The following is a 27,922-nucleotide window of genomic DNA, read 5'->3' as shown; positions in this document are numbered from 1 at the left end:
GAAAGAGCATTTATCACTTCTCGGCTGGACTACTGCAACTCTCTCCTGTCAGGATGTCCTAAATACTCCCTAAAGAGTCTCCAGCTGGTCCAGAACGCTGCAGCCAGGGTTCTGACAGGAGTTAAGAAGAGAGAACACATCTCTCCACTTTAGCTTCTCTCCTTCCTGTAGGATCTAGAATCCACTTCAAAATCCTTCTGCTGACTCATCAGGCTCTCAATGATGAAGCTCCATCCTCTCTGAAAGAACTCATTCGTCCCTCCTGTCCTACCAGAGCACTCCGCTCCCAGTATCTCCAAAACAGACTGGGAGGTAGAGCCTTCAGGTACCGGTTCCTCTACTGTGGAACCAGCATCTCTCCATGGGTCAGAGAGGCAGACACTTTATCTACATTTAAGTCCAGGCTTAAGACTTTCCTTTATGACAGAGCCTTCAGTTAGGACTGGTTCAGGTAGCTCTGAACCATTGATAGCTATGCTGCTACAGGCTGAGACTGCTGGGGGACACATCAGGTTACATGGAGCCCTCCCCTCCCCTCCCCTCCTCTCCTCTCCTCTCCCCTCCTCTCATCACCATTACTTGTTGCACTTTGTAGTTTGGTCTTGGTGTCTCTCTGTGTTTCCACAGATCCACCAGAGCTCCATCTCTCTCCTCCAACCGCCGCCTGCATCACCCCCACCCCCCCTTTCTTATCCCATCCAGTCATCCAGTCCCCCATCAAGCTGGCTTGCTCTCCCTTCCTCCCCTCCCATGAACCAGTCTACCATCCCTCCCATGAACCAGTCTACCATCCAGTCCCCCATCAAGCTGGCTTGCTCTCCCTGCCTCCCCTCCCATGAACCAGTCTACCATCCAGTCCCCCATCAAGCTGGCTTGCTCTCCCTGCCTCCCCTTCCATGAACCAGTCTACCATCCAGTCCCCCATCAAGCTGGCTTGCTCTCCCTGCCTCCCCTTCCATGAACCAGTCTACCATCCAGTCCCCCATCAAGCTGGCTTGCTCTCCCTGCCTCCCCTTCCAGAAGCTTCCTTCTTCAACTGTTATTAACATTTCCATGTTTCCTCCATTCTGTGTTATAAACTGTTTTCTTGTCTGTACCAACATCTCCTGCACGTCTGTCCCTCCTGGTGAGGGATCCTCCTCCCCTCCTCACCCTGAGGTTTCTCCCATTTTTCCCTGTTCAAGGTTTTCTATGGAGTTTCTCCTCAGTCGATGTGAGGCTCTGAGGGCAGAGGATGTTGTGATGATGCCATGAAGCCTGGAGACAAACTGGTGGGGAAAACAGGCCACAAAGAAAACTGCCTTGCCTTGTCTAAGATGGTGAGTCATTGAAAGGCTGAGGGTGCCTTTGATAACACTCAGTAAATAAGGAAGAATGAACATATTTGATGGAGCTGACAGCATGTTTTCACAGGGAAGAATCTCAAGTTACTGTGAGCCATGAATGTGATTCAAGCTGCAGGTATAGCCTTTCAGATACTGAAGGAAGAAAACACATTCACATGCCTGAACAAGCAGTGGGGCAACTTCTCGTAAAAGGAAGTAATTCCTCTCTTCTGACTCCAACTGGGGTTTTCCATGACTGTTTCCTTGAGATAAGAGTTATTGCATGAGACTCTCTCCCACATGAACTGTCTAAGACAATTTTGATGCGTGTTGGAAGAACATGGGCACGTCAGTCGATACAAACCTGTCCCATATGGTCGACTGCAGTTTTCAAATTGTTGGAAGGTGCAATGTTTGTCTAATCTAAATGCCTTGTTAAATTAAATGAGCTGCTGCTAAGACATCCTGTTTCCACTTCAGGTGTAAGTGAACATCTTTATTTGATCCAGATATCCACAAAAATTACATTCTTTTTGAAATGGGGTTTCAGGGAAAGTGAAAACATGAATCCTGTTAAATGGGCGGCCCGGTGGAGCAGTGGTCCTCACTGTGGCCCCCAGCAAGAAGGTTGTGGGTGGAGCCCCGGCTGCAGCACGGGGTCTTTCTGGGTGAGTCTCCATGTTCTCCCTGTTCCTGCTGGGTTCTCTCTGGTACTCCAGCTTCCTCCACAGTCCAAAGACATCAAGAGGGACCAGGTTAATCCAGACTCTAAATTGACCGTAGGCGTGGCTGGGAGAGCCAATGGTTGTCTGTCTCTATGTGTTGGCCCTGTGATGGACTGGTGACCTGTCCAGGGGGAAGGCTGCTGGGATAGGCTCCACCCCCACCACCCTGAACAGGAGAAGAGGGGGAACATGGAGGGAGGGATGGATGGAAGGATATATTAACATTTAAAAGTCACTACCACTCATAAAAAATAAAAAGACACCTTCCACCCACGTTCCACCCACCCAGGTTCTGCAATCACACCGTACTCTTGTATCCTCCCACCTGATTGTCAGGAGTTCAGGGAGGTATAAAAGCTGCAATGATCACCTGGAATGCACTCATTGCAAGAATCTTCCTGACACGCTGACTGTACGCGACTAATACGCCCTCAAGTCAAGTAAGTTCCTATATTCAAGTTCACTCTCTGATATGATTGGTAGTGAAGGAGCATGTGCTCACCGGTTTACTCATCTAATATCTGATTACACAAAATGTATTTGGGGTGAGGATTTGAGTGTGGCAACAAGCAGCCCAGTTAAAAAAGACATCAGGCCTGCCTGATTACTTTGATAATTTGACTTTTTAAATTTAATTTTGTTTAATTTGCTTGCGTGCAGAAACAAGAAATGCTGCCTAATGGCCACGGTTAAGAGTGAAGGAAGACATCCATTTATATCGAGGTTCATGTTTTCCTCGTGGTAAAGTCAAGCAGTCAGACATAAGGGAACACAAATTATAGCTGTGGCCACCGACTCAAATGTGGGAACAAAGTTCATCTTGTGAAGACAATCTTTTTAAATTGAGTGACCATGTTCTATGTTGTGGGCACAAAAAGGTTGTTCCTTCTTTGGGTCCACTGGAAGACCCCTACACGGGGGACCTTGTTTTCTTAGTATTCAAATAAGCTGTGCATTTACCTGAAGGTCTATACTTTAACGAATAAATTTGAAATAAGAGGAAGTGTTAAAACCCAAACATATAAAGATACATGTGCAGTTTGTTGCATTTGTAAATGTGCACCACATAAGGCATTTTCTGAACCAAAAGTGTGTTTTTGACAAAAATGATCACAAGGCTTTATGATGTCAATGTTTCGTCTTCAGAGCAAATGGACGTCTACGACAGCTTGTGGCAGAAAAATGAGGATATCGCCTACCAGACATTGGCAGTGCCGTTTCTGCAGCACATGCAGCTGGGGGACCTCCAGGCAGACTACTATGTTGGCTTCATGATTCAGGACATCAATTACCTGGTGAAGGTCACTGACATGTTGAAGGAGATGAGTGAGAAAGTGAAGGCCCCCAAGGACATCAGCGACTTCATGAAGAACAGATATGAAAGCTACCAGAAATACGCTGAAGCAACACTGAAACAGTTCAACCTCAATGTAAGAAATCATCAGTTCTCCTGCATGTGGGCCACCAGGTTTAGTGGGTATTCTCAGAACTGACATGTATTTGTAGTACTAACACATCCACCTGTTTCATCCTAGGGTGTGTCCAACATTAAGGCGACTCCAGCCATGGAGAAGTACCTGGCTGATTACAAAGAAGCTATGGAGAAGGAGGAGCCCATTTACTTTGCTGTGGCTCTTCTTCCCTGCGCGAGGCTCTGGCTGTGGGTGGCCAACCACCTTAAGGAGACCTGCTGCAACGCTTACTTCACCTGGAAGAAGGACAACATGTACGGGCACCCAGAAGACCACTACAAGGCCCTGCTCAACAAGTACCTGACCAAACCAGAGCAGATTAAAAAGGCCAACAACATCTTCCGCATGCAAATGAAGAATGAGCATGATTTCTTTGAGTCCTCTCTCCAAGAGTAATGAAGAAATGAAGGCTGCTAACTGTGTCTGCAGCTCGACCACTTTCCACTGTTTGGTGAAGTTTCAACAACATGCTGCACTGTCATAAACATCTCTCTGGATCAACTTGTTTTCTCTGTTTCAGAAGATGATCAATGAATAAAGGGGCCACTTCTCTATAACACCTCTTTCATTTTCATTTTTTAATAACATACATCAGGAGCTCCATGAGATGAAACTACAGCCTGATCAAGTCAATGTTGCATTCACAAGTATTTATGTCTCAATTTGAACTGGGAGAGGCAAGTCAAGTTCATTTCAATTGTTCAGCGCCAAACCACAAGAAAAGCTATTTCATGAGCAGGTCCAGATAAACGGATGAATGACAACATTTATCCGTTTATCTGGACCATGACATACGCCGCGCTCACCAGAAAACTTTGACAGCAGAGGGGATAAAAGACTGAGTGGCACTGAGCTGTGCAAGCAGGCAGAACATAATGATGCCCTGATGACAGCAGCCACAATTCACCCTCAAGAACGTCTCTGGAGGACCTAAAAATACCCTGGAATTTTGGCTGTATTCCAGGGTATCTGCAGATTTCAAAAGGAATTTCAGTCTCTTTCTGTCCTAAACCAAGAGACTGCAGAACTCCCAAATAAGAGAAAAACTCAGAAGGCTCCAAATTAATGAGTGCAAGCATCAAGCAGGATAACCTCAGGATTCTAACCCTTCCGAATCTTTTGAGTCCGTATCATCCTGTCTTCCTGACATTTCCGTCAGTATGATATCCTACATTTGCGGTAACTGGACGGGCTGCACGGTGGTGCAGTGGTCAGCACTGTGGCCTCACAGCAAGAAGGTTCCAGGTTCGAGTCCCGGCTCGGGCGCGAGATCTTTCTGTGTGAGTCTCCCTGTTCCTGCTGGGTTCTCTCTGGTACTCCAACTTCCTCCACAGTCCAAAGACATCAAGAGGGGACGAGGCTGATTGATTCTCTAAATTGACCGTAGGTATGAATGTGAGTGTGAATGGTTGTTCGTCTCTCTATGTTGGCCCTGCAATGGACTGGCGACCTGTCCAGGGTGAACCCTGCCTCTCGCCCGTAGATGCTGGGATAGGCTCCAGCCCCCCGCAACCCTTACTAGTAAGGAATAAGCGGAAGACAACGATGGACGATGGCTGTAACTGGACATTCAAACACACTGGGTTGTGTCTGAGTGTCTTCCTGTCACCGTATCTTTTCTCTTTTTTCTTATGAAAAGGAGCATTTTGTTCATGATCTTTTCTTGCTCTTTGTAAAACCCTGAGAACTGAGGCAGGAGTCTGACCGAGCAGGTTCACTCCTGCAACACTGGAGGGCAGCAGATACCAGCACAATGCTGAAATGTATTTCAAAGTATTGCTCTGGCAGCAGTAAAAGTACACAGCAGTGTGACAGAGGTGTGTCTTAGCCTGCGGTGTGCAAGTGTCTCAGAGTGGAAGGAGACGCTTCATGTGTAACAGAGACTCCTTCAATCCTTTCAGGTCCAGCTACAAAGTTGGGCTATATGAGCCAGCTCTTGGTGTGCCTCATGTATGTGAAAGTCACACGGCGGAAAGACGTCTGAGACGAGCTGTCGTCAGATTGACGTGAGAGCAGAGAAAACGCTGGGAGACTTGAGCTCACTGGGATTCGTTTTACATTCGTTCACCTCATGATTTCAACCTTTGACCATATGAACAAACTCATGACACTACAACATTTATAATGACCATAAATAATGAAGGAAGCAAGTCATCCTTTTGAATTATGAAGTTGTTGCTTTTTAATGCGAAATTCCACATTTTGTGTCCAAGAGTCAGTCAGATATCGGTCTGAACACTATCTTTATAAAAGTTGTCTTCAAAGAATGCTGCCTAAGTTTGAACAACTGAAAAAGAATTAAGTAAAATTTATTTTAGTAAAAAGTCCAAAAGTCTAGTTTTGGTCTAAAACTAAACCCAGATTTTAAAAGAACAGGTTAACTTTAATGACACGCTAATTAGCTTAGCCCCATGGCTGGTAGTGGGTGGGAAGTGTGAGCACCAGCTAGTTCAGGTCCAGGCTAGTTAGCTTAGCCCAATGGCTGGTCGTGGGTGGGATGTGTTAGCACCAGCTAGCTTAGCCCCATGTCTGGTCGTGGGTGGGAAGCAGTGAGGTGGGGTGAGGTTCATGGCTGGTGAGGCACTGACGTCATTGGTCAGACTTACAAACATATAAACCCCAGTGTACCCCATGCGATTGGCAACAGTTGGCAGGTTATGTTTTAAGTCTCATATCAGCATTCTTTACAAATACAAACTGTAGCACACAAAAAGCGGATTTAATTTTTTATTTAGTTTTTTCATTAAAAAAAACAAACAAACGTTATTATGGTCTTACCGTCTGAGTTCAGACATTGTCAGAAGTTGAGAAAAGCAGAAAAGGCGGTTTCTTGTTTTGCATCCGCACAGCCGTTCCTATGGTGTGAACCACTCCGTTTGACAAGAGCGGGTCTGTCCCGTCGTCGGAGTCAAGCGACGGAGCTCCGGCGGTGGTCTGCCGTTAATCATTCCATCCTGCTTCGACTGAAAGTCTAATTTAGAAAACTGTCTGAGTTCGAATGTAATCCTCCTCCATGGACATTCTGGGAAGAACACCCAAACTGGTGCAGCGCACTTGCTCATTAGCTAGCTAACTGTCACTTGTTCTCTCGCATGGTTGCGTTCGCGTCAGCATCCCCGGGATCACGAGTGCCCCCTACAGTGAGGCTTGAGAACTGCGTGCCTCACCGAGCGCCTCTTCCCAGCCGTTTAATGAATTCTCGGCACATGACAGATACATTACATTATATCAGCTAAAAACTATGGAAATTTAATCCATAGAGTTAAAGTGTTTGAACAGTTTAAAAACTTCATACATGAGACAGCCGGGTGTTGTGTAATCCATGGTGAGGCTTGGCGGGCTGCTGCGCCATCACAGGTCTTGAGTCCACAGTGCTCAGTATTTCAACGCTAAATGTGGAAATTTGGCAATTTTGAGTCCAAAATAATCTAAAACTGGTGGAGATAAATGGAAAATAACTGAAATCACTCAAAAAATTGAACATATTTTTCTTTCAAGTTTTTTTTTCTTTACTCTTTCCATGATGTCAGGTGAGGCTGACTGCTCGTCACTGGTGGGACGTGTTAGCATCAGCTAGTTCAGGTCCAGGTTAGTTAGCTTAGCCCAATGGCTGGTAGTGGGTGGGAAGTGTTAGCATCAGCTAGTTCAGGTCCAGGCCAGTCAGCTTAGCCCAATAGCTGGTAGTAGGTGGGAAGTGTTAGCATCAGCTAGCTCAGGTCCAGGCCAGTCAGCTTAGCCCAATAGCTGGTAGTAGGTGGGAAGTGTTAGCATCAGCTAGCTCAGGTCCAGGCTAGTTAGCTTAGCCCCATGGCTGGTAGAGGGTGGAAGTGTTAGCATCAGCTAGCTCAGGTCCAGGCCAGTCAGCTTAGCCCAATAGCTGGTAGTAGGTAGGAAGTGTTAGCATCAGCTAGTTCAGGTCCAGGCCAGTCAGCTTAGCCCAATAGCTGGTAGTGGGTGGGAAGTGTGAGCACCAGCTAGTTCAGGTCCAGGCTAGTTAGCTTAGCCCAATGGTTGGTAGTGGGTGGGAGGTGTTAGCACCAGCTAGCTCAGGTCCAGGCTAGTTAGCTTAGCCCAATGGCTGGTCGTGGGTGGGATGTGTTAGCACCAGCTAGCTCAGGTCTAGGCTAGTTAGCTTAGCCCCATGGCTGGTAGAGGGTGGAAGTGTTAGCATCAGCTAGCTCACGTCCAGGCTAGTTAGCTTCGCCCCATGGCTGGTAGAGGGTGGAAGTGTTAGCATCAGCTAGCTCACGTCCAGGATGCTGGTGTGTCCAGCAGGAATCCTCCTCCTCCTCATGATTCGTAGCAGCAGTCGCTCTTCCGGCTGCCTAGCTAAACTAACTAGCTGTCATCCAGCTGGCGGGGGTCTGGAGCCCCACACTGGGAGAAGGGTCCCTCTCTGCTTGTCTCTAAAATAAATGGACAATGAGCATATTTGGTTTCTGTGTCTGCAGTTGTGGTTAACAGTTCTGAACAACAGAACGTTCTGGAGCGTGCTTTTGCAGAGTGCTTGAGCTTGTGCTTTACAAAATTGGACGAATAGAATCTCTAATCTTCAGTATGATCGGCTTTGAAGAGGGACGCTCTACCTGACTGTTGTTCTCTCTGGGTTCCTCCAAACACTCACGTCTTTGTCTGCTGGATGTCTCCAGCTGAGCGCTTTCTATTCCTCAGTGATTGAAAACGTTGCTGAGATCATAGGTGATAAATTCTCCTTCAGTGTGCTTAGACCAAGCTTCTGTGTGTGTGTGTGTGTGTGTGTGTGTGTGTGTGTGTGTGTGTGTGTGTGTGTGTGTGTGTCTGGTCCTTATTTAGATGCCTCTCTGAAACAAAGAACCAGTGACAGTGATGAAAAACAGTAAACTAGGAACAATCTGGATGTTCGTATAAATCCTGTTTATAAAAACAACAACCTTCAGTTCTGCTGCTCTACATGTGGCAGCTGTCAAGTGAACCTCATCTAAACAAACTACTTTAGTCATCAGAGAGAAAATAACAAATGAAATAATGTCAGTCACTTTCTATGAATCTATGGGGATCCGCCAGGTTCCCCTGCCATATGACATCATGGTTTGTTCTTATGGGTGACAACAGTAATAATAAAAAAATCTCATTTATATTTCACTTTTCAGAACTGATGTTACAAAGTTCTCACAGGGCAATAAAACAGAACGGGTTGCAAGCGAGAGACATGACACAAGAACATCAAGTGAGAGCGAGAAAATAGAATACACCGATGACAGAGGCCAGATGAGGAGAATGAGTCCAAAACACATTCAAGATATGGAAGAATCTTCAACAAATTAATAAGAAGAAACAGAAGCCAAAGAGCCAAAGACAAATAAAAACTCCTGTGGAGTTAAAGAGAGTCATGAAAGAGAGCAACTTTGAGGGATGTGGCTGAACGGAACAGCCATCGGGCTCACATCATGAGAACCCTCCTGAAACACAAATTTGTAACCAGACTCTGAGAGTCAGACGACTTCCTCCTGACGCGACTTCCTGAAACGCCTCTAATTGGTTGACAGTGTCACGTGACGTGTAATGGCGGGGTCAACTGTCACCGGACCGGGAAGCCGGCACAAAACGCACACACGTGCAAAAAAAAAAGAAAAAAAAAAAGGATTAAAACTCACAAATGACTGAACTGTAAAAACATTTGTGATATAGCGTCAGAACTGGTTCTATCAGCATCCTGCTGCCACCAGCACTGGTGATACTGGGAGCAGAGTCAGGCTCGGGGTTCCAGCCGGGAGGGATCACGGAGCTCCGGTGAGAGCCTCCAGGCAGCTGTTTGTCTTTGTAAGGAAAACAGTTTTCACTCATTTACTCCCTGCCCAGTTTCTTCCTCCATGCGTTCCCTGCTCCAAGGCTGTTGTCATGGGAGACCTCCGCACTCCATAAAAAGATGGGGTTCATGAGAGCTGAGAACCACCTCGGCGCTGGCTAACAACCTCTCCTGGCTCATACACAGCAATGCTTGTGAATTCCATCAAAGTTTTGTTTTGTAAGAAATGCAACCTGCCAACTGGCCAGAGATGCCTTTGTGTTTACTTCTGGTTTTAAGATTCCTACGATTCATCTACAATCTACTGCTTATCTTGACCTACAAGAAGAAAACTGTATTCTGTTCTCAGTTACATTCAGGCGGCTCAGCATGGCCTCACATCCATGTGAACTTTGTCGTGACTATGAGTGCTGTCTGCTTCTTGGACAGGCTTGTTCTCATGTCAAAGTGGCTGAAGAGCTTTGTTTATTTTTTGGCAAAACTGAGCTCTGAGTCACTGTCATGCAAACTAACTGTCCCTCCATGGAGGCAGCGACGGTGAGTCAGTGAGGCTGTGAGGGCCGCCCACACCAGCTGCCTTCCACAGGGGACTCATGTCCTCTGATTCTATCCAAACATTGGGAATGTCGGAATGTAAATCAACTGGTAAACTGTGATACTCAGTCCATGCTAATGAAGTTAGCATGCTAGAACTGAACCTCCACCATCCACCGGTCTGGTGTTTACTGGTGGATCTGATGTAGAACTGAACCTCCACCATCCACCGGTCTGGTGTTTACTGGTGGATCTGATGTAGAACTGAACCTCCACCATCCACCGGTCTGGTGTTTACCGGTGGATCTGATGTAGAACTGAACCTCCACCATCCACCGGTCTGGTGTTTACCGGTGGATCTGATGTAGAACTGAACCTCCACCATCCACCGGTCTGGTGTTTACTGGTGGATCTGATGTAGAACTGAACTTCCACCATCCACCGGTCCGGTGTTACTGGTGGATCTGATGTAGAACTGAACCTCCACCATCCACCGGTCCGGTGTTTACCGGTGGATCTGATGTAGAACTGAACCTCCACCATCCACCGGTCCGGTGTTTACTGATGGATCTGATGTAGAACTGAACCTCCACCATCCACCGGTCTGGTGTTTACTGGTGGATCTGATGTAGAACTGAACTTCCACCATCCACCGGTCCGGTGTTACTGGTGGATCTGATGTAGAACTGAACCTCCACCATCCACCGGTCCGGTGTTTACTGGTGGATCTGATGTAGAACTGAACCTCCAACATCCACCGGTCTGGTGTTTACCGGTGGATCTGATGTAGAACTGAACCTCCACCATCCACCGGTCCGGTGTTTACTGGTGGATCTGATGTAGAACTGAACCTCCACCATCCACCGGTCCGGTGTTTACTGGTGGATCTGATGTAGAACTGAACCTCCACCATCCACCAGTCTGGTGTTTACTGGTGGATCTGATGTAGAACTGAACCTCCACCATCCACCGGTCCGGTGTTTACTGGTGGATCTGATGTAGAACTGAACCTCCACCATCCACCGGTCTGAAGCCGTTGTTGGATCGTCTCTTTTGGTTTCCCTCCTCTTTGTCACATCTCTCTTTCTGTTCCAGGTCAAGTTGTCACCTTGGTTGATGTCTTCTATTTAGGTTTTGCTTATTTTTGCAGCTCATTGAATTGTTTTCAAGTTCCCGCTCAGCCTCAGCTGGATCAGCAGTCACAGACTGGTCAGCGCCACTCAGGGTCTCCTCATGCTGCGCTGTGACCTCACTCATTTTGTGGTTGATGAACTTTCCATTCTTCTTGAAGCTTCAGTTTTACCTGTTTTCATTGGATTCTGCTTTTTTGCTGGACCTACATGACGTTTAACTGCTCCCCCTCATCATCTATGTCAGTTATTCTGCCTCCTGAATACATGAGATCAGATTCTCATTCAGAAACCGAGGTGTTCTGTTATGAAGCTCCAACCCCCAAAGTGTGGGAACCAAACGGCTTCCCTGTCACCCCAGCATGACGACCAGCTGCTGGTCTAAACTGCTCTTGTGCCAGAGGCCAGATGGTCATTTCTCCTCACAACCTCTTGGCCAAAACGTTCCACAGGTCAGAACCCTCCTGCCATGCACCAGGCGGCATTGATGCCTGGTTGGACCGTGGAGGTCTGACAACCGACGGTAGCTGATAAGTGAAGCGGCTGTGATGAGCTGCTGGCGACTCCACTTGTCCAAACACTGAGGATGTTTGAGGAGTGACGTTCAGCTGCAGCTTATCTGTCGAGGAATGAGCAGAACGGGTCGTGGAAAACTGTCCGTCTCATCCTGCACGTAGTTTTTATTTCAGAGACGAACAAGACGGACAAATATGAGTGAAGCAAAATAACTGCTGTTTTTAAAAAGTAAGGTTCAGTGTTTCAAAAGCCAACAGGAGCATGTCGCATGAACCTGGAAATAAAAAGGAATGAAAAGTGTTCCTGTTCATTGATTCTCTTCAGTGAAAACAATGCGCTTCTGTACAACGTGACGCTTCTGAGTGTCACCCCTGACGCTGAGGTGCTAAACACCAGTGGCTGCATGTCGCTGCTCTGGTCCTGAAGTCCTTTGTCTCGTGGTTGCAAGTGTCTGTATTTGTCATCTCCCTCTACATGAGAAAAAATAATGCAGGAAAAAAATAAGCTCAAATCCTGCCAACTTTTTTTTATTCTAAAAATCATGCTAAAATCAAACAAAGTAGATTAGATGGAACAAGACTTAATGTTAGTCGTAGAACATCACCTTCAAGTGTAGTTGTCCTGAATAGTAAAAAGTCATCCGTTTATAGACAAAGTAAAGTCAAGATGAACAAGACTGACAATCTAAATATCTTTGAAGTGTCATAACATGCATGCATGCTCTCGCGTCAGCTCACAACTTTCAATCGTAGTTCTTCTTTTGAAAGTCATAATCGTCAAACACACGACAGCAAACAGTGTAAAATACCAGTTCTGCTTCCAGCTGACGAAACGGCCAGGCCACGTTTTTGGAAACTAAATCAAGGAAGAATAATCGGTGTTCAATCAGGCGTTTCCTCTCGGAGAGACCAGCATGGCTGATAAGATAAGATAAACTTTATTCATCCGGTGCTCGAGAAATTCTGTTATTACAGCAAGATGGTGCGAAAGAGACTGAAAATAGAGCGAGGAAAGGTTCAAAGTTGTGTGATGTCACACGAGGTGGGGGGACTGTGAAAGCATTCTTAGCAAGGCTGTGTACATTCGCCCCATCAGGATCTTGTCTTTTCTTGTTCGTGGGCTCACATTCAGATGGAGGAGACAACCTGCAGTCCATGTTTGTGTCCCTGAGCCCTGACATCGCGATGGCTGGCTGGAGACGCTTGCCTCTGCACATGAAGGGGGACCTGTGTGTTCCCTGATCCTGCCTGTGTGCGCGCTCAAAGGAACGCAGAGCAGGTTATGTAGCATCCTGCTTGATAAAGCTCTCTAGATGGGGGCTGTGGTGCTGGTGGGATCAAGCACACTTGGCATCTAAAGTTCATCTGAGCAGATGCTTTCATTTGCACTGAAATAAAGCATGAAGCACGTGAAGATCAGTGTTCTTGTCAGTGAGTCAGACACTCATCTGTGGCTCGTCACAGAGCTGCTGAACCAAATAATAACTCTTAGTTAGCGCTGATTAAATGCTCATGTCACAGGTTAAAATGCACCGCTGTTTGTGGGAGCTCGTCAGTTGTGCTCAGTTCCTGCACTGAAGTTCAGACCCTGAGCAACATCTCAGAAACAGTCAGACCTTCTCAGAGCAGCAGACACATCGGGGAGGGAGCGGCGTCACTGAGCCCACCGGGCTGCTCCCAGGGCTGTTGGTGTCTCAGGAAAATAACACCACAAGGACACATTTCAAATATCAGCTGACAGCTTCAATATATTCCTGCTAACGTCTAATGATTTTAAACTAAAACAAATCAGTCACAGCAGGCTGGTCCTCCTCATGAGCTTGGAGTCATGACTGGTTTCTGCAGGACAAGGAGAAACAAAGACAAACTCATTGACTGCTCCTTTGATGTTTGCGATCCACTGTCCCATGCACTGAGTGATTGATAAAATAATTCAGAAAGAATCAGCAGAGATCAGGAGGTGCACAACAGCATGTCTGGATTCCAGCAACTACAGAAGCTTTGGGTCGTCCCTACTGAGCTGAACTCTAAATGACGAGATTTGAGGTTAGAAAGAGTCAAGAACCACAATCAAACTGATCAATCACACACACAAAGCACACTGGAGGCACAATTTGATCATGATATTACTGCAGAAGCGCTTTCAAACCACCACAAGCTTGATTAGACCCGACCGCTAGCAACCACGTTTACACAGCCTGGTGCCCAATTCTCACGTGGAACAGATCAGATACATATCATGAATGTGTAAACGCCGGTTTAGGATAAAGGTCACTTGAAGAGTTAATGTAAAAAGTTGTTGGGGGGGGGGGGGCAGATACAAAGGCATAAATTCAGAACCGGGCATCAAGGCCTGCAGTGCAAATGGCTTTGGAGAAGAGTTCATTTCCATCAGCAGATCAAACAGAAAAGCAACTCTTTTCTTAAAGGGATGGGCGTTTGTTCAGGTAGCACTGAAGCTAGCAGCCAGGTAGCACTGAAGCTAGCAGCCAGGTAGCACCAGTACGGTCTTGGTAAAACGAGAGTTTGAGGGTTATTTTCTGGACAGGTTCTTGCATGGCAGCTAAACGATAGTCGGTACTCAGTAATGTGCTCCTGAGTATCACTGCATCCGTCCCCGGTGCGTGACAGACCGTCTCGCTCACATCCCTCATCTTGTTCATTTCTATAGACTTGAGTTTTAAAGTGGCTGCTGCTTTTCTCCCAATGGAAGCTGATAGTATTTGAAATGAACTCTTGACTGTCCCCGGCACCACAGAGCCGGGTCATACCGCACAGGTGGCCCTGGTCTTGGGCTTGGCCCCTGGGTTCCTCTGAGTCAGGGAGCCCCTGTACTGGGAGTTCCTCACAAACCTGTCCACCTGGTCTGGAAACATACAGCAACTACATTCACCCATATTTTACAGCCTCAAAAGAAGAACAGTTCAGATGTCAGATTGAAGAAACCTTCAGGGCCACTGGCGCTTAGAAGGTGCCAGCTTCTGCTTTGGAAATGGTGTTTTCAGTTTTTGGACCCGACACAGAACGGTTAGAATAAATCTGAACTTTTTACCAAACGTGTGTAATTACAAGACGCGGCCATCAAGCAACTGCAGAGAGGTGGCAGCTTAATTTCATACCACCTGCTACTCATCAGCTGAGGAGTGACGGGAACGCTGTCATTCTCTTTTAACTGCATTTTCTTGAATTTCATTATCAGATATAAAGCTGAGTTCTTGTGTCAGTGTTTTCGCGTGTGCATGATAATAACCACGAACACAGTCATGGACCCTCTTACCGGCTGTTTGTTAGACTTGGATTTTAGCATCGGCTTCTCCAGAGAAACATTCCATATGACTGGACTTGTATCTTCATTTCTGCAATGTGGAGTTCACCAAAGTTTGCTTGCTCATTTTTTTAAATGACTTTACTACTTCCTGTCATGATGGCTACTATTTCAATCTTTCACCAGCGAGTATAAGAAGATGCAGGTTGGACCAAACAAATATAAATGGGTCCAAATCCTCGTGGTTTCCTGTACACTGGTAGTTTGAGTAAAATCACTGGACTTTTTGTGGTCCACTTCTGCGTGGAAAGGGCAAGATAAACTCATGGAGATTCATTGGTGTTAGCAGAAGCTGCTTCATGTAGCAGCCTGTAACAACCACGTTATCAGAAAAGTATTGAAGTACGCTACTCCTGCTGGTCAGAAGTCCAACGCAACTCCACCATCTTGATGGCCCACACCTAAGTTCCAGCAAATTTTCCTATAAATTGCACAATACACCAAAGGGGATTGTGCTCCTACAAATGAGAGGCACATTCACCCCAAACAAAAATAGAACCCAGTGTTCATCTGACTGAATACAGATGATGAAATAGATCGTTATGTTCTCTGAGTTTAACCAGTCAAAGATGGTCTGAGTCAGGGGGAGGCCCTTGGGACCCGGCTCGAGGGTAGCAGTGAGTCACTTACTTGTGGGAAAGTTCTGGGAAAGTCTCCTTGCCTGGATGGGGATTGCAGACTGCAAGACACCAAAAAGAGAGAGAGAGACGACAGAAAAACAGGGTAAAAGTCAGGTTGTGAGAAATGTCCAATCAGCATAGACAGATTTATGAGTGACTGACTGGCCTCAGCATAGATTTAGACTGACAAAATGTCCCTCTTGTTCAATATTGGACTGATTCAAACAGCAAGACGTGGTCTAGGGCAGGCTGCACCAGCTGGTCCTCAATAGAGCCTCTTCTACACTGGCTAAAAAAACCTGCTGACACCTGCTGACATCTGGATTGTCTGCAATTCGACCGGGTTTAATCAGAGTTCACTCATGGCAACACGGTCATTAGCTCCAATCTGCATGGATGACGAGGCTGAAATCGTGCGAGTGCAGTGATTGGCGGCTGGTACCTCCAATCTTGGGCACGTATTTGAGTGGGCGGCCCTCCACTGAGAACAATAAACATGGAGGAATGAAAATGTGTCGCCTCCTCCAGTGACGTCTCAACATCTGGGTTCCAGATAGAGCGACGCTCTGAAATGGTTCAGTCAGTGTGAGTGTCAAGAACAGCCAAAACTAAAACTGGGACTAGAAGCCTGTCACTGTCCTCCACGCTGCTGCTTCTACAGCGACCAACGATCGTCTACAAGCCCAAGCTGCTGCTGTTTTGTTGACAGGATTTGTGATGTCGAATGTGATGCATATGGAAGAAAACATTCAGACTTGGGAGTTGAGTTGAGGCTTTGGAGCCAAAAAGACGTTCTTCCCCGTCTTTATGAGTTTGGTCAATATGGAAATGATGACATCATCTGACTGCCAGAGGAATGCCATGTGTCCCCATTGATGATGATGATGATGATGATGTTCACACGTGATGGCAGGAAGAGGAAGCGTAGTGCTTCAGAAGTTACATTTGCTCATTAGGTTTATCCCCAGAGGAATGCGTAAACCTCAATGGCGGCGCCGCTGTCTGCAGGTCGGACTGGGAATTCCAGCAACAAGCATCTTAGTTTGAGACCAGACCGGCCGCCAGTCCTCTTGGTGCAGCAAGCGGCTTGATTTGTATTTGTATTCATTTGATGACAGCTTGAGGATGCTGAGGCAGGATCAGTGAAGCACATTTGTATTTCTTACAGACAGCTTTTTGGAGAGATAGTCCTGTCTTATCAAAGCTTTCGAGTGAGACGAAGAAATAGGTGTCACTGTGGTTACCTTTCTTCTTCTATCCACTGGCATGCCAGCAGCGTTCAGAGCAGCAATCCTGTTCTCTATGAAAGAAACCTTGAGACAAAAGAGAAACCCTCGTTCTGTTTTTGTCTCAAGAGATTAAAACTCATTGGCCGACCTCAGATGAGCTGAGCCTGCTGTGTTCCTCACCTCACTCTGGGCACTGTGGAGACTAGCAGCTGCCTGGGCGACCTTGTCCTCCAGCTCAACGAGTAAAGCTGTTGAGCCTTTGAAGCTGGCCTTGGACCCCTCCTCTAGGGGGAGCCACTTCTTCTCCAGGCTCTCTGCTGAATGGCTTGTCTGCAAAAGAAATATGCCAGAAGAGGATATTCAGTACACTGGCAGAGGGACAGCAAGGACAACAAGTCCTACTGTAAAGTGATGCAACTCAACCAACATTGCTCAAAAAGCCCTCACAGATCTGTTACTCTGGTGGAGAAAAGGCCTGTGAAAACAACCCAGGCAACTTTGTTTTCTAATTCATTCCCTGCTTCATAAAATCTGAGGAAATATCAACAGTCAGCAATATGATTTATGACTACAGTCTGTGCCTAAACTGGCTCCCTGCAGAGATGATGTGGACTGTCATGGACCTTTTTTTAAGAGCCTGCCATAGGCAACAAACTGGATGTGCAGCGTGGATGTTTCTGATTAACTCTCTGGCATGGAGTGAAGCGATAAACGCTTGTGAGTGGATACAGAATGTTTCTTCTGCTGAGGTTTAGGTTATGTAACCCTGACATCAATACCTTGTGACTGTCAGTCTGCTGAGGCTGCTTCTCATCCAATCTGGAGACCACGATGCCTGTTCTAGATGTGGGTCGGGAAGGTATCCTGGTCAGCCTGACATCTTCTTGGCTCCTGGCTGCTGGGATCTCCTGGAAGGACATGGACCTGTTGGACTCGTCCTCGTCAGAGGTCAGACTGTGGTCGCTAATGTTGCCCGTCAGCTCATGCAGCTTTCTTCTGAGTTGCTGCTCCTCTAAGTCGGCTTCCTCCCACAGAGGAAGAGGAGAGCTTCGGTCTGGGATCTGAAGGGCGTCGGTCTGTAAGAACCAGTTGTGATTATGGGTTTTGATTGGATGACATTCTTTGGGCCGCCATCTTTTTAAGTCTTCTCAACCGGAGTGCTGCATTTTTACACTGCGTTTCAAACACCAGCAGCGTGACTGAGTCTTTTCCACTCGGCATTCGTTTTCTCAGTTTTTTTGAAGTTGAAAAATGTTCAATTTTGACTGTTACCCAGTCATCCAATCACAGTGGAGGAGGGGTGGGACGAATGCCAACTATCACAATTGAGGGCAACAGAGATCAAGATGTTTCCTCACCCACAAAATCTCATGACCCTCACAGACCTCTGGGTCATCTTCTCTCCTTCTGTGGTTCGGTTCTTACTTCACCCAGAGCACAAACGTCAGGAAGTACAGTACCTTGTGCTGACATTTTGTCACATAGTGGCTCTAAAATGACACAAGCCGTACGTTTTGGAATGGCTGATGACAATAAAATCTATTTAATTTCAAAAGCAAAGACTGACCTCTTTTAAGCCTAAATATTTCACCACCCAACCTCATACCTACTGTGGGATAATCACTGACACCTTCCAACCACTGGCTCCAACTGACAAAAAAAAAAGCCAAACATGGCACATAATTTGTGGTTTGTTAACAACATTGTGAAGGAAGGAGTTTTAGGAGTGTGCAGAAGCCTGTTGGGAGTAAACCGCAGCGTTTGCCTGAGGAAACGGAGCCCAGCTGATGAGTTCGCAGAAGTGAAGCCATAGCTTCTCACCTCCACTGCAGGTCTGAAACTGTGGGGAGGAGTTTTATAGTTTAACACACTGTAGAACTCTCTTCACTTTCTTGGGGGTTTTTTTGAATGGAAAAAAACTGAGGCTGATTTATTTTAACAAGTCAACGGTGGGGTCATACCTGCACTGGGCTGGGGCTTTTTGAGTCCCACATTATTTAGGCTGATTCGTCTTTGAAAGAAACCCAACAGCACCACTGCTTTGTCCGGGCAGGAGCCCTGAGACCTCCTGACGTGATGAAGCAAACAGGTTCTTAAACCTCTTCAGTTCTTCAGGTCATAGACTGCAGTCTTTTGTTGGTGCCCTCAAACTCACGATTTGTGAATAGTGGATCTTTACAGACTCAATGGAATTTATTTTTTATGGCTTGAATTTAAACTTAGATCTAAGTTCTTTCATAAAATAAAATAATTTCCCCGATTAAAATGAGTTTCAGCTTGAAAGCGTTTTGCAGCCCATTAGCAGGCACGTGCAGCCAGTCCACGGGCCCCTGACCAGAGGCTGAGAAACACCCATCTAACCATAGTCAAAGTCTGTATTTGTGAACCTGCCCCAGGTCAAGGACCTCGCTCTTCATCATATTTAAAGTGCTTTGTCTAGATCAGTATGGATTGTTGTTCTTGAGTCTGCAGCATTTGCACAACAAAACACAAACAAAAAATAAACAACAACAACAACCACTGAGAAGCCTTTGCAGAGGTGTTAGACTTGGTGTGGTGTCATGTTTACCTGGTCGTAGGTGGGAGTGACCTTCTGCTCCAAGCGGTTCAAGAGACTCTCAATGGCTGACATGCGTCTGTCCAGGTCAGAGATCTGAGGAAAAACAGAGAAAGTATTGCAAGGTAAAGACACAACACAGTACCCTGACAGAGAGCTAGCCAAGCATACATAGTACTCTGTAGTACTTGTTCCATATCAGACGCTCACAATGACACAAGTGGAATCATCCCCATACCAGAGCTCCGCCGTCAGTGCTTTCACCGAGGTGTCACGATACTTCTGTTTTATGCTCATTATCGAGGTTGTCGTCTGCGTTGGCGTTGGAATGAAGTGAGTTAAATGCTTCCACTCTCATGAAGTCTAACTCAGCACCGCTGCTCGCGACTGTACAGTCAGTACCGTATTAAACATGTAGTTAAATTTATGGCAGAGCCGCTGCACCTCCTCATCAGCAAGTTTAACTGTTAGTACACAGAGATTTCCTGCCAGAATGCAGCTGGAGTGGAGTGTTTCTGGTGGCAGGGCCTCACCAGTTACCCACACAAAAAGACACATTTCTGGGGGTTGAACTGGATGATATTTTATGAAGACATTTTCTGTGCGATGTCCTCTGGCTGCTCTGCCTCAAGTCTCAGGGATTTGTGGAGTTTACTGAGAGCTTTAAAGCCTTCTTGTTGCTTAAGTGCCCGCTAACTGCCGCTAAAATGACCGACCTGGGCTCAGATACAACCTGCGAGCCTGACGGAGGCCAATTTGATGGAGGGGTCTCCAGTCCCAAGGTGGTTTATAAACAAGTTAATTCCTGATTGGCCGATAGCTGTCCTTGTTGTACTTGGCAGCTGTGACATGAATTAGTTGCGCGGCTAATGCAACGCCATTTACTGGTTTCAAAGACATAAAAAACACAGGAGCAAATAGCGTTCCACCTTGGGTTGGAACTGGACTCAAAGGATGATGGGAAGATGTTCCGTATGCATGCCTGTGACATTGGCATGTTAGCCAACATCAACCAGCAGGCTAACGTTAGCTCATTACCTGAGAGTTACTTATCAATGTATCAACCTTAATCTTTTGATTACAGGAACTGAATTATGAAAAAAACACATTGGTGCTTCCTTTACAAACTGAGTTTGAGGGCCTCTCAGTTGGAAGGACGTTAGCGGTTCAGCTAGTTTTGGATGGCCCCCGAAGCCTCACTGGCGCCACAGGCTTAGACCTCCTCCTCAAACTGCACTTCCCCTGTTTAGGATGCACCATCTCGAGCTGAAGCCCAGGAAGCGCAAGGCAAGGCAATTTTATTTGTAGAGCCCGTTTTCCCCTCCAGTTTGTCTCCAGGCTTCATGGCATCATAACAACATCCTCTGCCCTCAGACCCTCACATTGACTGAGGAAAAACTCCATAGAAAACCTTTTAACAGGGAAAAATCTGAGAAACCTCAGGGTGAGGAGGGGAGGAAGATCCCTCACCAGGAGGGACAGACGTGCAGGAGATGTTGGTACAGACAAGACAACAGTTTACAATGCAGAATGTGGGAAACATGGAAATGTTAATAACAGTTGAAGAAGGAGCTTCTGGTTGGGGAGGCAGGGAGAGCAAGCCAGCTTGATGGGGGACTGGATGGTAGACTGGTTCATGGGAGGGGAGGCAGGGAGAGCAAGCCAGCTTGATGGGGGACTGGATGGTAGACTGGTTCATGGGAGGGGAGGCAGGGAGAGCAAGCCAGCTTGATGGGGGACTGGATGGTAGACTGGTTCATGGGAGGGGAGGCAGGGAGAGCAAGCCAGCTTGATGGGGGACTGGATGGTAGACTGGTTCATGGGAGGGGAGGCAGGGAGAGCAAGCCAGCTTGATGGGGGACTGGATGGTAGACTGGTTCATGGGAGGGGAGGCAGGGAGAGCAAGCCAGCTTGATGGGGGACTGGATGGTAGACTGGTTCATGGAAGGGGAGGCAGGGAGAGCAAGCCAGCTTGATGGGGGACTGGATGGTAGACTGGTTCATGGAAGGGGAGGCAGGGAGAGCAAGCCAGCTTGATGGGAGACTGGATGGTAGACTGGTTCATGGAAGGGGAGGCAGGGAGAGCAAGCCAGCTTGATGGGGGACTGGATGGTAGACTGGTTCATGGAAGGGGAGGCAGGGAGAGCAAGCCAGCTTGATGGGAGACTGGATGGTAGACTGGTTCATGGAAGGGGAGGCAGGGAGAGCAAGCCAGCTTGATGGGAGACTGGATGGTAGACTGGTTCATGGGAGGGGAGGCAGGGAGAGCAAGCCAGCTTGATGGGGGACTGGATGGTAGACTGGTTCATGGGAGGGGAGGCAGGGAGAGCAAGCCAGCTTGATGGGGGACTGGATGGTAGACTGGTTCATGGAAGGGGAGCGCAGGCCGGTGTAACAATAGGGAATAAAGGGGGGGGGGGGCGATGCAGGCGGCGGTTGGGGCTCTGGTGGATCTGTGGAAACACAGAGAGACTGCGAGACACCAAGGCCAAACTACAAAGTGCAACAAGTAGTGATAGTGACAGTTCCAAAAATGTGCAGGGAGGAGAGGAGGAGAGAGGGGGAGAGGAGGGAAGGGCTCCATGTAACCTGATGTGTCCCCCAGCAGTCTCAGCCTGTAGCAGCATAGCTATCAATGGTTCATTGCTACCTGAACCAGTCCTAACTGAAGGCTCTGTCATAGAGGAAGGTCTTAAGCCTGGACTTAAACGTAGTTAAAGTGTCTGCCTCTCTGACCCATGGAGAGATGCTGGTTCCACAGTAAAGGAGCCCGGTAACTAAAGGCTCTACCTCCCAGTCTGTTTTTATTGATACTGGGAATCACTAAAAGACCTGCATTCTGGGAGCGGAGTGCTCTGGTGGGACAGTAGGGACTAATGAGCTCTTTCAGAGAGGATGGAGCTTTATCATTGAGAGCCTGATGAGTCAGCAGAAGGATTTTGAAGTCGATTGTAGATCCTACAGGAAGCCAGTGGAGAGAAGCTAAAGTGGAGAGATGTGTTCTCTCTTCTTAACTCCCGTCAGAACCCTCGCTGCAGCGTTCTGGACCAGCTGGAGACTCTTTAGAGAGTATTTAGGACATCCTGACAGGAGAGAGTTGCAGTAGTCCAGCCGAGAAGTGATGAATGCATGCACCAGTTTTTCAGCATCACTCTGGGAAAGGATGTTCCTAATCTTAGCGATACTTCGCAGATGGAAGAAGGCGGTCCTAGTCACATGCTTTATGTGGGAGCTGAAGGAAAGGTCCTGGTCAAAAATGACCCCAAGGTTCCTTGCAGTTGTACTCGGAGTTAGGAGTTAGGAGTCCATGAAATGAGAAATGTGCATGATAACAAACGAAGGACCCCAGAGATGATGAACTGCACAGGCCCGCGCTGATGTGTACACACTTCATGCTTTCATTTGTTTGGACGAACAAGACAGGAAAAATGTCTGACAAATCAGAGCAGCCCCCCGGCAGGATGAGCCCCCGGACTTGCTGACTTATGACGTCTGAACCCTGAGAGCATGTAAAGATGTAGACACTTTCTTGAAAGCAGGACGCTTGATGGTTTACGTGGTACTGCTGGAAGGAGCATGTGAGGAACAGGATGTCATAAGAGATCAATTTCACTCACGCTGAACAAATCAAAAGAGAAAATCTCTCAAACACAGATGGTCTTTAATTTGTTTCCCACTCGATTACGTTCACGCACTCTCACATGATCTCAGCAGAATCAGAGCTCCCAGCTCAATCACCTCTTTCCAGAATCTGATTTCACAGTAATTGATAGTTTCCTTGGAGAGGGTTGAAACCACACATGCAACCACAACAGATGCAGTGTTGGGAATTCTTCCTCTAACTAAGCTACACAGCTTTTCTTCATGAAAATGTGAAGTACAAGAAACTTTCATAATTTAATCGCAGTTCTTACCAAGCTGATATCTTACATATACGTCATGTCAACACTGTCTGTCACAGTGACCTTTGACCTTTGACTGCCAAAATCTTTTCAGTTCATCCTCAGTTCCTATTTTGAGCCTAACTTGAAGAGACTCCCCCATGGCAGTCTAGAAATACAGCGTTAAGGAGAACGGGCTGGACGTAGAGGGGCGGGGCCTCACTGGCTGACTTGTAGGCAAACAAATCAGTTTTGATCAAAATCCTTTTCTTTTCACTTCTTGTAAAAACAATTAAAACATTTGAGGTCTCATCTTGCACCCAGGGGTGTATGCTAATTTTGTATGCAATGAAAATGCATTCCCAGACTTATATGCCCCTCCCCCATCAGTCATGTGATGCGCTGCCGGCAGCTTTCTGAAAGAAACGTCTAAAACGGTGGATAAATGGTGGAATTTGCTCTGACAAGATTTGGAGAGAGTAGAAAGCTGCTCAATGTTTCAAAAAAAAGGATTCATCCACCTTCATTAGCAGGGCGCTAACCAGACGTTAGACCAGCTCATCCCGTGTGACTCCTGGGCGCCGACATGCAAGGGTGCTGTCCATGTTCACCTCCATCAAAAATCCTGCCGAGCTCCACATCTTGACCAGAAATACGTATTTATGAGGAAATAACAGCACCTGGACTCAAGTTTCAGGGGATGTTGCATTTCTCAGGAAATCATTCACAGTCCACCTGTTTTTTAATTGTGGCCTCACTTTTGTCCAAATGAGAAGCCCAACTGTCATTGACCAGTACCAAAGTTCCGTCCGCACCTCGCACCTGCCAGTCGAATCCAATTCACCGCTTGGTTCTGACTGCTGAGTCTCTATGACCAAGATGTGGGCCCACTCCTCCTCACGGGCTCTTCAAAGTTTGGAGGCTTCACATTTGATGTGGTTGACGTACTGCTGCTGTTGAACGCGTCAGCGTCCCATCTGTGTTCACTTGCATTGTTATCTGGTGACTGTGACGGCATCTGATTCACATTACTGTCAGCAGAACATGTAGCGAGCCCTCGAGGCCTCTGTCCTTCTTCTGTTTGTCTGTTTATTCACATTTCCCTTCTATTTCTCGCTCATCTGTATGTTAAACATTGAGCCTGCTCAGTCTGTGCATGACGGCTCGTCCCACATACATAACCATTGACCTGCGTCACTTGAATTTTAAGCTCACTTGCTGACGTGGATGTTTTCCAAGTCAAAAATCACAGAAACCATCGAGTTAAAAGGGATTCAGCAGCGAATGGGAATCGTCACAGCTGGTTGATGATGGACAGCCGCATGTTTGGCTTGGTTGTCTCCTGTATCCTGTTCATGTGCCTTTCATGTTGTCCAGCTGTGAGACAAACTCACCAGGACGGATACAGAAGGTGGAAATATACCACAGCAGACATCGTGCACAGTACCAGAGTCCTGCTCCACCTAAGTGGCCATAATTCATGCCAGCTATGAGGGAGAGACGTTTGTTGTCCATTGTGTCAGAGCAGAAATACGCTTTTCTCCATTGCCGTACCTACGTTGTTTTCAGCAGTCGATGTGAAAATGCTGTTGAAGATCCAGAGACGTCGTTATTTTAAAGTGTATCTGACGTCTCCTGAGATGTCGTTCTCTGCTGCCCCACTAGCTTTAAGCTAACTAGCAGTCAGCTGACCGATGGAGACCCACAGTGCACCAGAGAAGAGAGAAGCGCTCCGTCTGCTTTTCTGGCTCTGCACTTGTTGGAGAAGAATCTTCTCCCCAAAGGTTTCTTTCAGAAGAGCTGTGTTTTCTCTGCAGTGACATGTCAGGGCTGGGAAAAATATCAATATCGTGATACTTTTTCCCTAAAAAATGTTGACATTCTAGGTCTCTCGCTGGATTTTGAAAGATAATTCACGTTTTAGAGGGTTGTAAATACGGCTATGCTGGGAGCCTCACAATCGTGGTGTTTGTCTGGTCCTGAGAGTTCCAGCTCTGTTCCTTTGGCGCTTTGCTTCTCCTCACCATTTTTGTTTCCTCATGAAGTCTGGGCATGTCTGTCGATGCAGTCGCCATGACGTTAGCACGTAAACAACATGAGCATGGAACTGTGCAAAATCATTTAGCCGCAAATACAGAATGCATCAGCTCTATAAGGGGGGGCGCAACTTAAAAAGAACGACAAACGTGAGTGTTAGAGCCATAGAGAAAATGGGCTTTGTTATATTTTGTATTAATTTGGAGAATATTTTATTGTGTGTACGTAATGTATTTGCCTTTTATGATTTAGTAGTTCAGATAACTATCTTGCTCCATTAGTTCGTCTTCTTAACGGAAATTTATTCTTCTGTCGTAAAGTGTTGTTTTTGACGTAAAATGTGGATTAAGGGCATGTGCGCCAAAAAAAAAAAAAAAAGGGGTTTTACTGAGCAGGACGGGGAGCAATCAATTTTCTGACTGCAGCTAGAAAGGCATAACAAAAAAGATAGCTTTTGGAATGGTTTTTATTTTGTATTGTGGATTTTTGCCTTGGAATAAATCGTCTTTTTTTTGTTTAACTTTACATTCGCCTTGCCTTCTTTTAATTGAAATTGCCTTTTGGAGAGCGCGAGTACGGAAATGTTACATCCTGCAAGGGTGGTTAAAGGAGGTTTACAGGTAGCCACCACAGTGAGCGTTCTCCTGTTCTGGGCTGCGTCTGCGACTGACCTGCTCACTATTCAGGCGGGTGATGCATCGACCGTTATCAGCCTATCATGGCGTATCACGGATACACCCTGATTTTAGACAAGCCCCGATATGAAAAACTTTGTTAAAAGCACATAAAATGCAGGGGAAAATGACTGTGGTGATTCAAAAACATGGTGTAACGTAGTGTGTCCAGTAGAGAGCGCTCTGGTGCCTCCCACTTGTTTTTTTTTTAATCATTTTTTTTGGACAGTGTTATATATTTTTTGATGGAGTGAGATTTTGGTTTAAGAAATTCGCTGACTAACTTTCAGTCATATTGGTAGAAAATTGGTGCCCAGTGAACGTAGGAAGGCTCTTTTTTCAGGCACTGTTGTGGTTGCACGTCAGTCATCAGTGGGGTTTTTTCTGCCCAACATTGGTTGGCGCTCCGCGAATGAATATTCTTTTCAGTTTCTACTAACAATCCTTTCTGAACTCTCCTCATAGGAGCTTTTTTGTCTAAATTGGCTCATAACTGAGAGACACATGCAGAGGTTTGAAAGCAGCCTGATCAAAGACACTCATGGTGAACAAAGCCTGGTTTATACTGATCCTGCGTGATCCAAACAGCGGCCGCTCCATTAATGCTTCCAGGGTTGTACATCATAAATGGAGCCTGATGTCAGACCTCACTCTGATCTCGCTCCCAACAACCCTCCATGTCAGCATGCTTGGACAAAACTTTGCAGGGAAAAATCAGGAATGTGACTATAAACTAAACAGTGTCATCGTGCTCACATTAATTATCTTAGATTTGTCCGTCTCTGGTGAAAGCAGCAGGACTGAATACTGAATACTGTCTGGTGTTTATTCCTCGCAGGGGAGCCGTCCCTGCCTTCCGTCTTGCTGTGAATTGAGGTGCATTATAGGAAGCAAGCTCAACCAGATTAGCTAACTGGATTGCATCGGCACACAGTTCATGTCAAGGTGACGTGGACGTTAGCGCTGCAGCTTCACACATGCTAGCATGCCTCTGGGGTTGACAAGACAAAGGAGGAGCTATCAACTATCAGCTCCATCTCCCCCCACCGTGCCGATCATGGCCATGCTGGAGATGCCAGTAAAATCAAGGTGGCTGGAGTGAAAGCTAGCAGGTGGGCAGAGTCAGCCAGCAACATCTGCTGCTGCTTTCAGCATTAAAATGAAGCTGCACCGCTCCTTCTTTTGGTTGAAACCTGGTGTTTATTTTCATAATTGAAAATACTATATATTCAGAGCCTGAATTTCAGTGCAGCGTTGCACATCATTTAATCAATTCCTGCAAATCTAGCATTGATGATGAAGGACAGTTTGATCCTGGTGAGAGTGTCCATGTCTGGAGCTCTGCAGCTCCATCTGGATCTCTGGATCCTATCTAGGGCCACCATGAGAAATTAGAAAGTAATCGGCCCAATCAGAACCACATTCTTCTGCTCTTCTGCCAACCGATTGGCTCTTACAGTTGATGACGCTACTGGCATAACAGAGAGGCAGAAAATGGCATCTTTGGAAGTGGCAGTGGTAACGTTAGAAGAAAGAACAGCTGTTACTGCTGCAATTGAAGAAATAAACTCAATATCACTTCAGAAAAGATGTTCTCACTGTCTGTTCCGACTGGACTTGGCATGAGACGACGTCACTTTTTTTAAACTGATGGACCTTGAAACCGTGGTTTTGGATAGGAGGGGTCCAGAGGTTGCTGCAGCAAGACACTGAGCAGGCATGGAGGATCCTGCACGTGCTGAAAACCTGAAAGCACGGATGCAACACAGGACGGCTGCGTCTCCCGCTCGCTGTCTCGCTATGTCAGCTTCAGTGACACAAGCTTAAAAATATGCAAACATGGACCGCTGAGTGTCTAATCTGAAGTGGAACCCATTAGGGAGAAAACACCAGACCCCACGAGCACCAGCACAGACAGCAGCGGCAGAGACGGTGACGCTGACATCAGTCTGCTGGAAACCTCACTCAGGCACGAGAGCTTTTCAACATGGCTGAGAAAAGATGAGCTGAGTCCTTCTGTTTTCTACACCTTTAAATTCAAGATGAGGATATTAATAGGATTATTCTACATTTTGTTTAGTTTGTCCTCTTCAGACAAGTCAGTTTTTTAAAA

The 27,922-nt window shown here is 46.6% G+C and overlaps 2 protein-coding genes across 2 annotated transcripts in view; one reads left to right on the top strand and one right to left on the bottom strand.

Annotated features, from left to right (window-relative positions):
* The first annotated feature begins 2,364 nt into the window (after positions 1-2,364).
* Positions 2,365-4,073, top strand: LOC147251689 (uncharacterized). Its single transcript, XM_086221148.1, has 3 exons — positions 2,365-2,490; positions 3,197-3,480; positions 3,586-4,073. The coding sequence occupies exons 2-3, from the start codon at positions 3,202-3,204 to the stop codon at positions 3,916-3,918; spliced, it is 612 nt and encodes a 203-aa protein (XP_086077274.1). The 5' UTR covers positions 2,365-2,490; positions 3,197-3,201; the 3' UTR covers positions 3,919-4,073.
* A 7,937-nt stretch (positions 4,074-12,010) lies between these two features.
* mlphb (melanophilin b) overlaps positions 12,011-27,922 on the bottom strand; it is a 31,949-nt gene continuing 16,037 nt past the window's right edge. Inside the window, exons 11-16 of the mRNA XM_086219520.1 lie at positions 19,230-19,313; positions 17,440-17,736; positions 16,841-16,990; positions 16,676-16,744; positions 15,442-15,490; positions 12,011-13,325 (exon numbers count right to left, since the gene is read on the bottom strand). Coding sequence (XP_086075646.1) covers positions 13,279-13,325; positions 15,442-15,490; positions 16,676-16,744; positions 16,841-16,990; positions 17,440-17,736; positions 19,230-19,313 — 696 coding nt within the window. The 3' untranslated portion in view covers positions 12,011-13,278. The remainder of the gene's footprint in view (positions 13,326-15,441; positions 15,491-16,675; positions 16,745-16,840; positions 16,991-17,439; positions 17,737-19,229; positions 19,314-27,922) is intronic.

This window comes from Aulostomus chinensis, chromosome 12, assembly GCF_037954235.1.
Source record: "Aulostomus chinensis isolate RoL2024-O1b breed Wild chromosome 12, RoL_Achi_v1.0, whole genome shotgun sequence".
In the NCBI taxonomy this organism is placed as follows: Eukaryota; Metazoa; Chordata; class Actinopteri; order Syngnathiformes; family Aulostomidae; genus Aulostomus; species Aulostomus chinensis.
Note: the sequence above shows the minus strand (reverse complement) of the source record. Positions and strands in the feature narration are given on the sequence as shown.

What these genes read in the sequence shown, in the direction of transcription:
- LOC147251689 (XM_086221148.1), top strand. Translation starts at nt 3,202, where the DNA reads ATGGACGTCTACGACAGCTTGTGGCAGAAAAATGAGGATATCGCCTAC. An exon ending in TGAAACAGTTCAACCTCAAT is followed by an intron (nt 3,481 to 3,585) that starts GTAAGAAATCAT and finishes GTTTCATCCTAG; the next exon opens with GGTGTGTCCAACATTAAGGC.